The following is a 13,237-nucleotide window of genomic DNA, read 5'->3' as shown; positions in this document are numbered from 1 at the left end:
ATATTTCCCTTGATTTTATTTGACCTCAGTAATCTTGCTGAAAACTCTATTCAAAACCCTTGAGTGTGGCTTGTCTTCGCTAACCCTCCTGCTTCTTCAAAAAAATTTTCCCCATGATTTGCCTGAACCTGGCTTTTGAATTGGTCTCATACTTCTTTGTATCAGTGATTTGTCTGATATGTGACCCTGTCCCCTGCGGAGTTGTTAAGTTCCTCCAAGTCAAGGCTGTGTCAATCTCTCTTTCTATTCCCAATACATGTTTCTTGAATGTTGAATATTTGCCTCATTGTAGCCACTACATACCCTACTAACTACTTAGTGGATAAAGGATAAAGGGTGTCATCTTTCCCAAGACAGTAAAGTTCCAAAGCCTGTATCTATCTTTGTATTATGAACACATGGCCGATTGTGTCTGAAATAGCTGAGCATAGAGTGAACTGCCTTCTTGTGAATGTTTGTTGAATTTCATTTCACAAAATTATTTGCCCCAGTTTTGCCTTCCGGATCCAAGTGGACCAAGTACAATCCCTCTTTTCCTCGATAGTCTTTTGAAAATGAAAGTCTTCCCTAGGCTAAACATCTCCAGTCCTGACATTGGATGAACTTGAGGTCCATCATTCTCCTCTGGACAATCTCCAGTTTGTCAATATCCTTCCTGGACTGTTGTACTCCAAACCCAACACCATACCCAAGGCATGGGATCCTCTCCCTTGTACTGTACATGATCTTTCTCTTAACAACTAAGATTGAATTAACCTTTTTTTTTGGCTGCCATGTCATAAGTACTACTGACTCATGTTGAGGTGACACTGCAGATACATGATGCATGATCCCTGGCCTCATAAAGCTTGAAATCTAATAGGAGAGATTGGACAAGTACACACATGACTATGACACAAAGGCATGGGCTGGACTGAGGCCTGGGATGGGTGATGATAGGCTAAGGGGAGTAAGGGGGATCCAAGCCTCTGTAACTGCTGAAGAAGTCAGCTCAGAATATTGGGGATTGGGGGAAACCGAAGCAGGTGGCTACCAGGAAGTGTGAGATTAAATCAATCCCAGGAAGGACCAAGTCTGGATTTAGGTGAAATGGTGGAGTCAGTGGTGAGTATAAGACAGGAGTCCAGCAGGACTTGGAATTCAGCTCAATACAACCAACATGTATTAAGCAACTACTCCCTGTAAGGCACTATGCTCGACACTGGGGATTCAAGACAGAAATCAATTAATCCCTGCACTCAAGAAGCTCACCTTCTCTAGGGAAAATAGAATGCGTACACAGACAAGTGTATATACAAAGCAGGAGAGGGTACTAACAACTGTGAGGTGTAGGAGGAGGCTCAAGATCTCCATTTTGAAGGGAGCTAAGCATTCTGAGAAGAGGATGTGAGAAGGGAGTACATTTCAGGTATGGAGGACTGCCTTGCAAAGGCACTGGAATGGGGGATGGCACGTTGTTTGAGCAACAGCTAGTATGCTAGTATGCCCACTTGACTAGAATTAAGCATGTAAACATGAATGAATCATATACAATAAGACTGGAAAGGCAGTGGGCAGCTAGGACCTGGAGGACTGCAAATGTCAGGTTTGAGAAGTTTGCATTTTATCTTAGAAGCATCAAGAAGCAACAGACTGTGAACAGGAGAACGTGTTTTAGGAAAAGTAATTTTGTAGAGGTCGTCAACATAAATTGTTGAGTTCCTCCGTTGGACTGTGAGCTTTTTGAGGACAGACTTCTTTTGCCTCTTCTTATTCAGTGCTTAGCACAGTGCCTGGCACATAGTAGGTACTTAATGTTTATTGATTTAAACAAGATTTAGAAACTGATTGGATATGGGGGGATGAAGGAGAGGGAAGAATCTAGGGGACTGGAAGAATGGTTGGAGCAATCTGAACAAGTGTGGCAAGATGGGATAGCATGGGTAATCTTCAAAAAACATCTGATGTGTAAGGAAGGCATTGTGCTGGGTGCCATTTTGAAAAATAAGTTGTGAGCATGGGCCAGATGAATGGTCTGACCCATCAGTGCTTCAAGAGATCAAAGGAAGAGATCTGACTTGAGCCAAGCCATGAAGAATATTAGAGTGATATAGATCAGGTGACATGGGAGTGAGGAAAGTTACCAATTGGTCTTGGTTCTATGGCATTGGCAGGTACTGTGACTATACTGCACCACAGGCTGCCAGTGTTTCTTTTTGGATATGGTTTAGACCACCTGGATGGCTGCTGAGGTCTTCTCCAATTTTGAAATTATGTAATTCTGTGAACCTCTGCATTAGATGCACCAAGACTCATAAACTAAAAGGAAGCCTGGAGATCATCTAGTTCAATTTGTTCATTTTAGAGATTCAGAAAATGAGGCCCCAGAGAGAAGTGACTTTCCCAATGGTGTGCAACGAGAAAGGAGCATGACAGGAATTCAGCAAACATTTATTAGCAACTACTAAGTGCAAAGCATTGGGCTAGAGCTAGGCACAGGGGATATAGAAGTGGAAAACTGACATCAAGAAACTAAACGTTGAGGAGGCTCAAGGGTAAGGGGGAAGAGAGGTGTGATAGGACGCATAGAAATAAGTTTTATACAAGGTAGATTGTAGTAGGAGAAAATGAGATTTGGGAGAAAGAGAACCAGGCAAATGGCAGTGAGAAATGTGATGAGGCAAACCCCCATTTCCACAGCTGCCCAGGTCATTTCAAAAAATATACAAATAACACTAATAAGCTAAATCTCATATTAACATGTGGGAGCAGAGAAGTGAAGCTAAAAGAGCAATCCAGGAGCTGATGTCAGGGAGGAATCTGATGAAGAATCTAGGTTCCCTCATCTTTCACCCTAGGGGCTATACAGCCTAGTGACTTTCCCTTTTGTCTTCTTGTTCTTCACCCACTTCCAGAACAACATGTTGGCCAGCCTGAACAAAAAGGTGGTAGAAGTATACCGCCACTGCATTGGGGACTGTGAGTCCAGCCTGGGCACCCTGCAGATGCTCACCATTATTGAGCAACAGCTGGATGAACTCTTAGAGAATCTGGAGAGGGTCCCACAATGGAAGATTGAACAAGTTGAGAAGGCCAAAGAGAAGGACAGAAGGATGAGGTGAGGCTGACTTCATCGGCACAAACACCATGCCTTGAGTCTAAAAAAACTGCCACCATATTAACCCTTCGTGGTCCTCATCCGGACAAGCTTCGTCAATATCCCTTGTAGCATGTCTCCCTGAGTGGAACACAATATTCCTGATGTATTCTAACAAGGTTAGAGGACGGGGGGAAATACTTATCCTCATTCTGGATCCTCTGCTTCCATTAATCCAGCCCAAAAGCACATTCACTATTTTTTATGGCACCCAACAGGCAATACCTTCATTTCTGGACCCTTCCCATTATCTACCCTTGCCTCTTGGTGCAATGTGCCCCATGAGGTGGGGTAGCCCCCAGCTCCAGGGCCTCTGCTCTCTGCTAGGTGACAGTAGATGATGGGAAGTTATCCCAGCCAGTTCTGATCTTTATTTTGGGGTTCACCAATGCATTAGTGCATTTCAGCAAATGTGAAGAAAAAACAGAATTGTCAAGGAAATGGCACCCACCAGATTTACTCTCCCTGGAGGCATCCTTTAATTCCTAAGAACTCTTGCTTCCTTCAAAGCTGTTACAAGAGGCCTTTTCTGATCCAGTTACTAGGTCTTTCCCTCTTAAAATGCCTATTATCTGTGTACATGTTGCTTCCTCCCATTAGAATGTAAGCTCCATGAGAATGAGTTTTTAGGATGCTTGTGTCCCCGACAGCACCAAGCACAATGGCTCACACACAGCAGGCACCTTAAATGGACATTTAGTGACTTGAATTTCCCTCATGTAGCCCTAAGAACTTGGGGAGCCTGCCCCCAGCTCTGCCCTGGACAGAATTTGCTCAGTTTGCCTGGTCTTGAAAGAAACAAAAGTCTGTTTCCCAGCTTCATTTTAAAAATAAGGATTCACTAAATGATTAAGGAGGAAGGAAGTAATACAGGAACAATATGATGTAGAGGAGAGACTCTTAACCTGGGGTCCATGAACTCGCTTTTTAAAATCCTTTGATAACTGTTATTTCAATGCTGTTTCTTTTGTGATCTTAAATATTTTGTCAAGTGTCTGAGAAAGGGCCCATGACACAAAATAAGGTCAAGAACCCCTGGTGTAGTGGACAGAGGCCTGGTCTTGGGGTCAAAAGACCTGGGTTCAAGTCTTACACTTGACATACACTTGCTTTGGGAGTGTAGGGAGCGGGGGCTCCCAAAAGCTTCACCCAGGTCACAGCTTTCAGATTCAGATGCCCGTGCGCCTTTCTAAGAGGCAATCACATGACTGCCCTTTCCCCCAAAGGGGAAAGTAATAGCACCTTGGTACACAGCTTAGACAAAGGTCAGATTGAGGCTTTAACATGGTGCCAACCAATGGCTGAATCCTTTCTCCTAGTTCAGCCCTCCTGCACTGCTGTCCCTTGTAGTGGATCATTGGGGGAGAATCTTTAAACTTCTAATGATCATTTTGATGGATCAAAGACTGCATGGCAAACTTCCAGATCCTGGGGGGAGGGAAATTTGCCATTTTTTCAGGGGGGGGCAGACCTGTAATCCAGGTTTTATAGTGAACATCACGTGAGGAGGGTCCCACTACCCATGGGGACTGGTGTCTGCATGACTTTGGGACTAGTGGTAGTGATGCCTTGGGGAGTACCTCACTGACTCCAAGGCAGACCCTTCCTTTACCTATTGCCTCCCCATACTTCAAATACACCAGACCATTCTGGTGATTCCTCCTATTAGTTCTAGTTCTTACTTAACAACATCTCTAATGTGAAAATATGTTTAATAGGAATGTATACGTATAGCCTATATCAGATTGTGCGCCGTCTTGGGGAGGGTGATGAAGAGGAAGGGGGAGAAAAATTTTAAACTCAAAAGCATATGGAAGTGATTGTGGATAAGTCAAAATAAATTAATTTAAAAAAAAAGAAAAAAAAAGCAAATATACCAGTCCAGCCCTGCACAGTACCCTAGTGAGGTACTTACTTCAATAAAATGGTGGGATATCAGGTACTGGTTGATCTGGGGACATCTGACCAGGACCCCTCCAATCACACCATGCAGGTCATGCCTGATTCATGAGCAGGAAGTGACGGATTGCCAACACACTTAGGATGCTGTCTCAGTTTAAACTATTGTGTAAGGCTGGACATTATCATAGGGGAAACAGGATGGGCATTGAACACTGAGTGGCTCACAATTAGCAGGGGTTTCAGGGTGATGCCAAAGATGCACAAACATGATTTGGCTAAGGCCAAATGGAAACATGGCTCCCTGTCTCTTTGAGAAGGCTGGATTCAGCAAGATGGCTGCACAAGGTGGCCTAGCGCTTATTTGGTGGACACAAGCTGGCTGTCCCAGCATGTCTCTCATCATTGTCCTTTTTATCGGGCAGGCTGAAGGAAGAGAAAATAAAACTCCTCAGAGAGATGCAGGAGGAGCGGCTCCAGAGATCCCTGGCCAGGGCCCAAGCAACTATCAAGAAAAAGGTAGGGAGGAGAGTGTGGGCAGCACTGGGCCAGTCTGGCTATTTGGATGGAGGGTCACACTTGAAGGGGAGGGGGAGGAAAGACAGACAAGACAGAGCATTTCAGAAGACGCCAAGAACAGACTTCAGCTCTGCTCTTGGCCTTCATCTCTTCAGAGGTAAAATCATAAATATCTTTCCTCCACTTTTTTAGCTGGGATGCCCTAGAGGCAAGTGTCTTAGGTTCCATCACACTTCAGAACCCTACTGGGCAATGGTACCTCCAGGCCCACTGTCAAATCAGGATACATGGGATATCACCCCAGGCTCCAATCCCCTGCTCTCTCAGGCCTCTGGGCCTCCTGACGCTGTCCAGTCCATTAAGGCCCCTGCAGGATGCAAGCTCTGTGGAGCCTGCAGGCACAGAAAAAAAATCATCATTTGAAGGGACCCGAGGACATCCTAGCTTAACTGGAGTCCCAATGTGGGAATGCCCTCTGCAGCATTTCTGACAGACCTGACCTCTGCTTGAAAATCCCCAGACACTGGGAATTCCTAGTTAGGTGGTTCATTAATATCATCAGCTCCAACTGTTTAAACTCTCTCTTTGCATTGAGCTGGCACCTGCCTAGGTAAAATCCCTTATCTACGTTTCATTCCCAATCACCCTTCAGCTATGTGAAAGTCCCTCTCCCACCACAAACCTCTGAACTCTCCTATTCTGTAGGCGAGGGCCCTGCATGGTGAACCACCCAGTGACCTGGGAGAATGGCAACAAAACCCAACACCAATGATTTTTTTCCAGAAGGCACTTCACACAATTATAAACATCCCATTTCCCTGAAAACAGAGGTGCCAGGGATGACCAATGCCCTTTAAACACAATGAATAAGCAGAATGGACTTTTAATTGTGCCTGTGCCTGACTCTTGAGTACTTCAAACAGAATTTTTCTACAGGTCTGAGAGGTTGACTGAGACCCTATTTTGAGCAGTGAAGTAGGTCACAGGATCTTCTCATTTCTATCTAGCTACGCCAGCGCCTAAAATGTCTACTTAGGCTCTTTACAGAGTATGGTAAACGGCCTCTGGAAACAGCAATTGCCTCTGGGTCACCAGCTGGGTGCTCCAACTAAGCCCTTCCTTCCTCATTTTTCCTCTGCAGACGGGCAGGAAGCTCATGTACCGCTCGGAGCCAGCAGCCAACAAGACCCAGAGGGAGGAGACTGACAGCAAATACGACAAGGAGAAAGAAGAGCTCCTCTTCTTCTTTACTTAGCCCACACACGCACTAGTGCGAGCGCACATACCCACACACACACCCACGCCCCCATGGAGCTGGCTGACATGTAAACAATCAAAGCAAACAGACCGTCCTGGTTTACTTGTATGATTTAGTCGCTCTGACCCCTTTCCCAGTGTCCCTGGACATGTGTTCTTTCTGCGCTTGTATCTGAACTAAAATAAAGGTCCGTGCTCCTTTTGGTTGTGCAAGTAGGCCCCTTCAAAGAAGCTGAGATTCTGTTATAAAGTCTGGGGGTCCTTTCTTCCTCCTCTGTAATAAAACCACCTTTTCCTAAGAGTTCTGTAAAAGCAGCAGGGACAGAACAGAAATGATGCCTTAAGCTACACTATTCAAGGAGGAAAGGCACTAGAGGAAGAGTCAGTGAATGGGAAAGTTATTCCCAATCCTGGGCAGATAAATTTTCAACCCCCAGGCGTCACAGTTCCTTGTACTAAGTCACGTAAAACCGCAAGTGCAAAACCATTAAAAAAAACAACTTTATTAATTCATCTGCACTAGGGGTCACGTCCATTGCCAGCAATGAACCTCAAAGCCAAGAAAAATCTGACCACTAGTCAGTATGTGTCCCATGTTAGTGATGCACACACACACACACATCTCATAAGCCACAGCCACAAGCCTCCCAAGAGGGAGCGTCCCTGACAGGGTGGGAAGGAGCCCGGGCTGGTAGAGGGCATGAATGGGGACATTCTCTGACCACACTGGCATCAGCCAGCGGCCAGGGAGGCAACATGCAATTCCATGAAGAGGAATGCCCGAAAGGAGGAGGTGTACATGAGGGCACGGACCGCTGGAACTGGCTCAGAAGGGGTTTCGGGGAGCATGGACAGCAGGGCAGACGAGGAGTCGCAGTGGTTTGCTGGAACTGCTCCAAAGAGCACAAGTCTAAAAATTCAAGAAATGTAGAGTAGGAGTAATCTGTATTCCTTTCAGGTCTGAGAAACAAAACGGCATTTTTACACAAGCATAGACTTCCAAAGGCACAAGAAAAAAAAAAAAAGCATTTCTGAACGACCCTGTGTGAATTCCATAACTGTAAATAACAAATAAATATGTGCAAGGTTATAAACTCATGTCCTTTTGTATGACATGGCTTTCTTTGTAAAAAATACTATTTATACATATTATACAAAGCATATTTTTAGACCTCACGACAGGAAAGGTACACAAGCCATACTATTATTAAGTCCTATACATAATTTTATAGGCATTCAGGACACACTTTAGAAACCACCGTCAAGTGACCAACAAATGTAAAAATCCAAATGCAAAATTTAATTTTTTAAAAGGTAAACTCTATGGCCCAAATTTTACGTGGCGTATGAAAACCAGGATGGCCACAAGCCCACTCCCAGGTGCACTTCACGGTCCTGCTTTTTCCTCTTGTTCCAAACAGGCTGATGCATACTGAAGGGATGTCACACAGCTGGAAGTCCGCACCTCCTCACCCGCCAGGGCTGGGGTGCAAGGGAGCGGCCAGTGCTGCTGAATATTGGAAGCTCACCTCCGGCCCCCAAGACGAGATAGGGCCAGAGACTGCACACAGACAGAATCCCAGGTCCTTGGCGCCACCACACTGGGGCTCACACCTTCACTTCCTCATGACAGCTTGGGCAGCCTTACGCTACAGCACAAGTAACGCCATGTTGAACACGGGCAGTGCAGCAGAGTGGACAGAGAGGCTGGACTTGGAATCAGGAAGACATAGGTTCAAATGCTGCTGTGACACCCTCTGGGCCTCAGTTTCCTCCTCTGTAAATAAAGGGGTTGGCTTAGACGGCCTCTTGGGTCACTCTCAGTTTTAATCCTACACAGTTCAAGTACTTGGAATATGGATGTCCCCAGGGCATCCCTTAATGGGAAGAGCCAACCAACACATGTGACAAGGACAGATGGATGGAACGCCTCTCCAATGACTAATCCAAGGACTTGGAGTTTTGTCTCTTCTCTATCAGACGACAATCGCCTACAGCTTAACGAGGGCTTAGGGCGTGCCGTCTCTCAAGTAAAAGGTCAGCATCAGCATCAGTGCACCTTCTTCCCTTCTAGTCTAAGCACCCAGAGACAGTCTCATATTTACTGACTGACCTAAATCTTTGCCTCCTCTCAAAAGTTGTCATTTTTTTAATGCAACAAATGATTTGTGGATCAAGTTCAACAATGGAAAGGCAGATTCACAAACCAAAGTGGTGAAAGTTACTGGATCAAAGTGCTTTAGCGTAGCCCTTCTAGTTTGCAAGGCAGCTTCATACAACCCAACCCAAGGGACCCTTTCCTAACAGTCCAAGCAGAAGGCAAACAATATCTATTGATACATCCAAGAGTCCTTTGAAGAAATTCTCTGTGTGGAACCAAAAAACAAGCTGCATTAGCTCCAATATTTTTTCACATTTTTTTTAAAAATTAAATTAAATTAAGCTCAGGAAACATCTTTTCCATTTTCCATAGCACGATTGCACTCTTTGTATCCCTCCCCACCCCAAAGCAATATTAATAGTCTCATTCTAGGTCCTGCAAGTTTATTGTGCTTCCTGTGAACTGTGAGTTATCAGAACCAGCATCGTCCTCAGTTGAAGTGTGTGGCTCCTACAAAACCAAAACAGAGTGAATGCCAAAATTAGAAGTGTTGGGAGTTCCTAAAGAATGTTCATCTCAAATGAAATGGGAAGGCTTGGGGAAGCCTGGAAGTCCTTCCCTAGGCAGTTGGAGCACACTCACCATTCTCAGAGACTCTCAGGCCTCCAAGAGTTGACCGGGCATGGCATTTCTTTTGTTTTTACTACTGACAAAATGCAACAGATAACTAATCTGAAGGTAGCAAGAAACTGAAATGAGAATTTTGGAGTGAAAGAACTACTTGGAATTTTTAAATGTGAAAAATAAGCATTTGTCAGAAACTGAGTTAAGTTAAACTTAAGGTAATATATCCAAGTTGCTGATCATTTATTTACATACGCATAATTCATTCTGAATTTTCTGTTCCTAGTCCAGCCAATGACTTGGGCAAATTAATCTGTTTCCTTTCTCTTAAAAATAGTCACTACTGGTCAAATCAGCTTTCTACATTAGAGTGAGATCGTGAAAACTGCAGGGAAGAGCAACTGCCATTTGTAAATATAAATATAAGTGTGTGTGTGTGTACATATATAGACACACACACACACACACACACACATATCTGTAAATTTTAAAAGTCGTTGTATTTATACTATAAGAAACAGAACTCTTTATTTTCTTTACTGGAATGTACCAGTGATTGCCAAAAGATACAAAGGACCTATGAAAACAAGCAAGATCCTTTTATCTTCTGAAAAATCATCAAAGCTCCTTGCTATCAGACACTTTAGTTTTAATTAACAGCTAATGTTGGATACTAGTTGTAAATCAGTTATCTTCTCATCTAATTTGGCAATAAGACAAAGGTTCTAAAAAAAAATCATACCTGAAGTATATGTACTGGTAAATCCACAGTAAGTTGAGAATGTGATGTGGAAGACTGAGAGCTGAGCTGAAATGGTGAGTCTCCATCGCCAGGGGGATCATCCTAGGAAGAGGTAATCAAGGAAAGTCTTTAAAACTTCACGCGCACTTCACCCACTTTAATAATCTCTCCTCCATCTTTTCATATGCGACCATGTTTATCGCTACCCAACTGTAAGTCAGAAAATGCCTTTCCCTTCACAGACGACTCCCAACTGTCCCCTGTTCTCACAACCATGCCTCTGGTCTGCACAGGACCCAAACACTCTCTATCTAACTTGCTCTGCCAAGTGTCTGGTTTGTCCAACCCGAGAAGACTGTCAGGTTTCGAGTAGCTGCAGGAGAGAGGACAGGCCCAGACACCAGTCATAACGGGATGGGCAGCATGAGGTTTCAATCAAACCAGTTATTATGAGAAAAGTTCCCTGTTCCTCGAACTCCAACATCCCAGCATCCCAGCCTAGAATGTATAGAGTTCTCATCTCTACTTCCTAGAATACATCTTTCCTTCAAGGTTCAACTCAGAGACCCTTTCTTCCAGGAAGCCTTCCCTGACTTCTCTCACTCAGCTGTTGCTACATTTTCTCCCTGCCACATTATCCTCTAATGACTTATGCTGAGTTCCCCAAATAGAATGTAAGCTCTTTAAAGGTAGTGGCTATTTCTCTGCTTTGTACCCTGGCACTCAGCAAAGTGATCTGAATCTGTGAGTGCTTCAAAGTCTGGTGACTTCCATGAGGGAAAAATGTCTAAGGTAAGAGATCCTTCTGCTGGCTCTACATTACCCTCAATCTAGAACAATTTGTGCTGTGTCATCAACAATATAAAAATGAGCTACTTGGAAAGAGTGAAGACCTCTGCTCAACACAGCGATCCATCAAGATTCCAAAAGATCCACGATAAAGTAAATGTGCAACAGACACACATTTTTGAACATGGACAATATCAAAGTTTGTTTTGCTTGACAATACTTACTTGTAACAAGGGTTTTGTTTTTATTTATCTTTTCAGTTGGAAGGACAGAGAAAAAACAAATGCTTAATATTTGGGGAAAAAAATGTAGTTTAACTTTTCCCAATTCCTATATTAACTTTCTCCTGACTTCTCTCTACTAATCTACTTTAAAATTCTTTGAATGAGCTCTTCATTCCCACTCCTCTCTCCTCTCCCCATATTTACCTCATCATGGCTCCCACACACATTTATTTTGATGCTCTGGAAGATCTAGGAAGCATTCTTTCCACCAACACAGACTGTACCCTCTCCATACCTTTGCACTCTATGCAAAACTTGTCTATTTTCCTCAATCTAAGCAGTGAACCAGAGGAATCTCTTTTTCCTTTAGGACCTTGAGGACACCAATATATTTCAATTCTAGGTGTCCCTAAGTTGTCTCATTCTCATTATACTTTTTTTTGTCTTGCAAACAAGTCATCACTGATAACATGCTTTCGTAATAATCTCTTTCATATTTACTAAGAATAGGGGCTTAATACAATCAGTACAACGTGACCTGTGAAGAGCAGCATTTGGAGAACATCCCTTCACTGAAAACCCTTTCACCAGTCTCCCACATCTGCTCAGGCTATCCTGTGGTCTTCTCTGCACTCTACCGTTGTCTGCTTCCACACACTGAATCATTCTCTAGGTCAATGGAAAGCTCTGGGTGACTGAGGGGCCTAGAGCCCTTTCCACTGGCAGAGTGGAATAACAGGCCCAGCTAACACTTGTATCACACTTTAAGCTTTGTCACAAAGCATTTTGCGTAAATCTCTCCAGTTATGGACAACCATGTAGAGCAGAGGATACAGGTATTATTAGCCTGATTTGACAAATGGAGAAGCAGACTCAGGAGAGGTTAAGTCGCCGCCTGGCCACACCACTGGCAGACTCTGGTGATGTGACTCCATGGTGCCCTTTCATGGGCAATCTCTGTGCAGAGCAGTAACAGTAATGGCTGGCACTGACACGGGGGGTTCTGCGCTACCATCTCGGAAGCTCGGCTCCTAGCCCAAAGCTCTACCACTCCACTGCCCGGCCTCCGCAGCCTCAGGTCAGCCTGCAGGCTGGGCGTGGAGCAGAGCGGCCCAGGAGCACATCAGAATTAACGAGTGAGGAGTTCTCTCACTTGTCCTCTTCCTATCACTGCAGAGTCCTCCCCATTAGGGGGCTCGGTGTTACTCAGGTGAAGTAGGGAAGGCTGGAGAGCGATCTGGAATTGTGCCCAGAGAACGGTAAAACCACCTATGCTAAACCACTACTAGGCCCGTTCCCCAAGGTGAGCAGGGAGAAGGAGAAAAGCCTGTCTGGTCTATGACATTTACAGCAGCTCCCTTTGTGACGGCAAAGAACTGACCTTCCATCAACTGGGGAATGACTAAACGAGTTGTACAGGACCGTGATGGCGTACTACGGCACTCTAAGAAATGATGAGTCGGGTGATTTTAGAAAAACATAGAAAGATTGCATGAAATAATGAAAAGAGAAATGAGCAGAACCAAGAGAATGCTGGACACGGTAACAGCAATATTGTTCGAAAAGTAATTGTGAACAACCAAGTTATTCTGAACATTATAAATACTAAATAAACTACAAAGGACCTATGAAGGAAGATGCTATCCACCGCCAGAGAAAGAACAGAAGTATAAATAGTATGATTTTATATATATATACACATATATAAATAAATGAAAATCTGTGTCAGACAGTGGTCTTCTCTAGCGCAGGGTGGGGAGGGAAGAGAGGGAGAGAGTTCAGACATTAAAACACAACCAATAAATAAATATTTTTGGGGGAGGAGGGGGAAGGAAGAAAGAAAGAAAAAGAACAGCTAGGTAGCACAGTAGATAGAGCACCAGACCTAGAGTGAGGAGGACCCGAGTTCAAATCTGCCCCAGACTTTTGACATTTATCAGCTGTGT

At 44.2% G+C, this 13,237-nt stretch overlaps 2 protein-coding genes across 3 annotated transcripts in view; one reads left to right on the top strand and one right to left on the bottom strand.

Moving 5' to 3' along the window:
- CFAP100 (cilia and flagella associated protein 100) overlaps window positions 1-7,909 on the top strand; it is a 45,138-nt gene extending 37,229 nt beyond the window's left edge. For both annotated transcript variants that reach the window (XM_027863995.1, XM_027863994.1), the window contains 3 exons: window positions 2,895-3,097; window positions 5,461-5,554; window positions 6,696-7,909. In XM_027863995.1, coding sequence (XP_027719796.1) covers window positions 2,895-3,097; window positions 5,461-5,554; window positions 6,696-6,809 — 411 coding nt within the window. In that variant the 3' untranslated portion in view covers window positions 6,810-7,909. The remainder of the gene's footprint in view (window positions 1-2,894; window positions 3,098-5,460; window positions 5,555-6,695) is intronic.
- Window positions 7,910-8,018: 109 nt separating this feature from the next.
- ZXDC (ZXD family zinc finger C) overlaps window positions 8,019-13,237 on the bottom strand; it is a 28,307-nt gene continuing 23,088 nt past the window's right edge. The window contains exons 11-12 of the mRNA XM_027863806.1: window positions 10,279-10,380; window positions 8,019-9,422 (exon numbers count right to left, since the gene is read on the bottom strand). Of these exons, the coding sequence (XP_027719607.1) occupies window positions 9,336-9,422; window positions 10,279-10,380 (189 nt within the window). The 3' untranslated portion in view covers window positions 8,019-9,335. The remainder of the gene's footprint in view (window positions 9,423-10,278; window positions 10,381-13,237) is intronic.

This window comes from Vombatus ursinus, unplaced genomic scaffold (assembly GCF_900497805.2).
Source record: "Vombatus ursinus unplaced genomic scaffold, bare-nosed wombat genome assembly UNPS02014773.1, whole genome shotgun sequence".
NCBI classification, from domain to species: domain Eukaryota; kingdom Metazoa; phylum Chordata; class Mammalia; order Diprotodontia; family Vombatidae; genus Vombatus; species Vombatus ursinus.
Note: the sequence above shows the minus strand (reverse complement) of the source record. Positions and strands in the feature narration are given on the sequence as shown.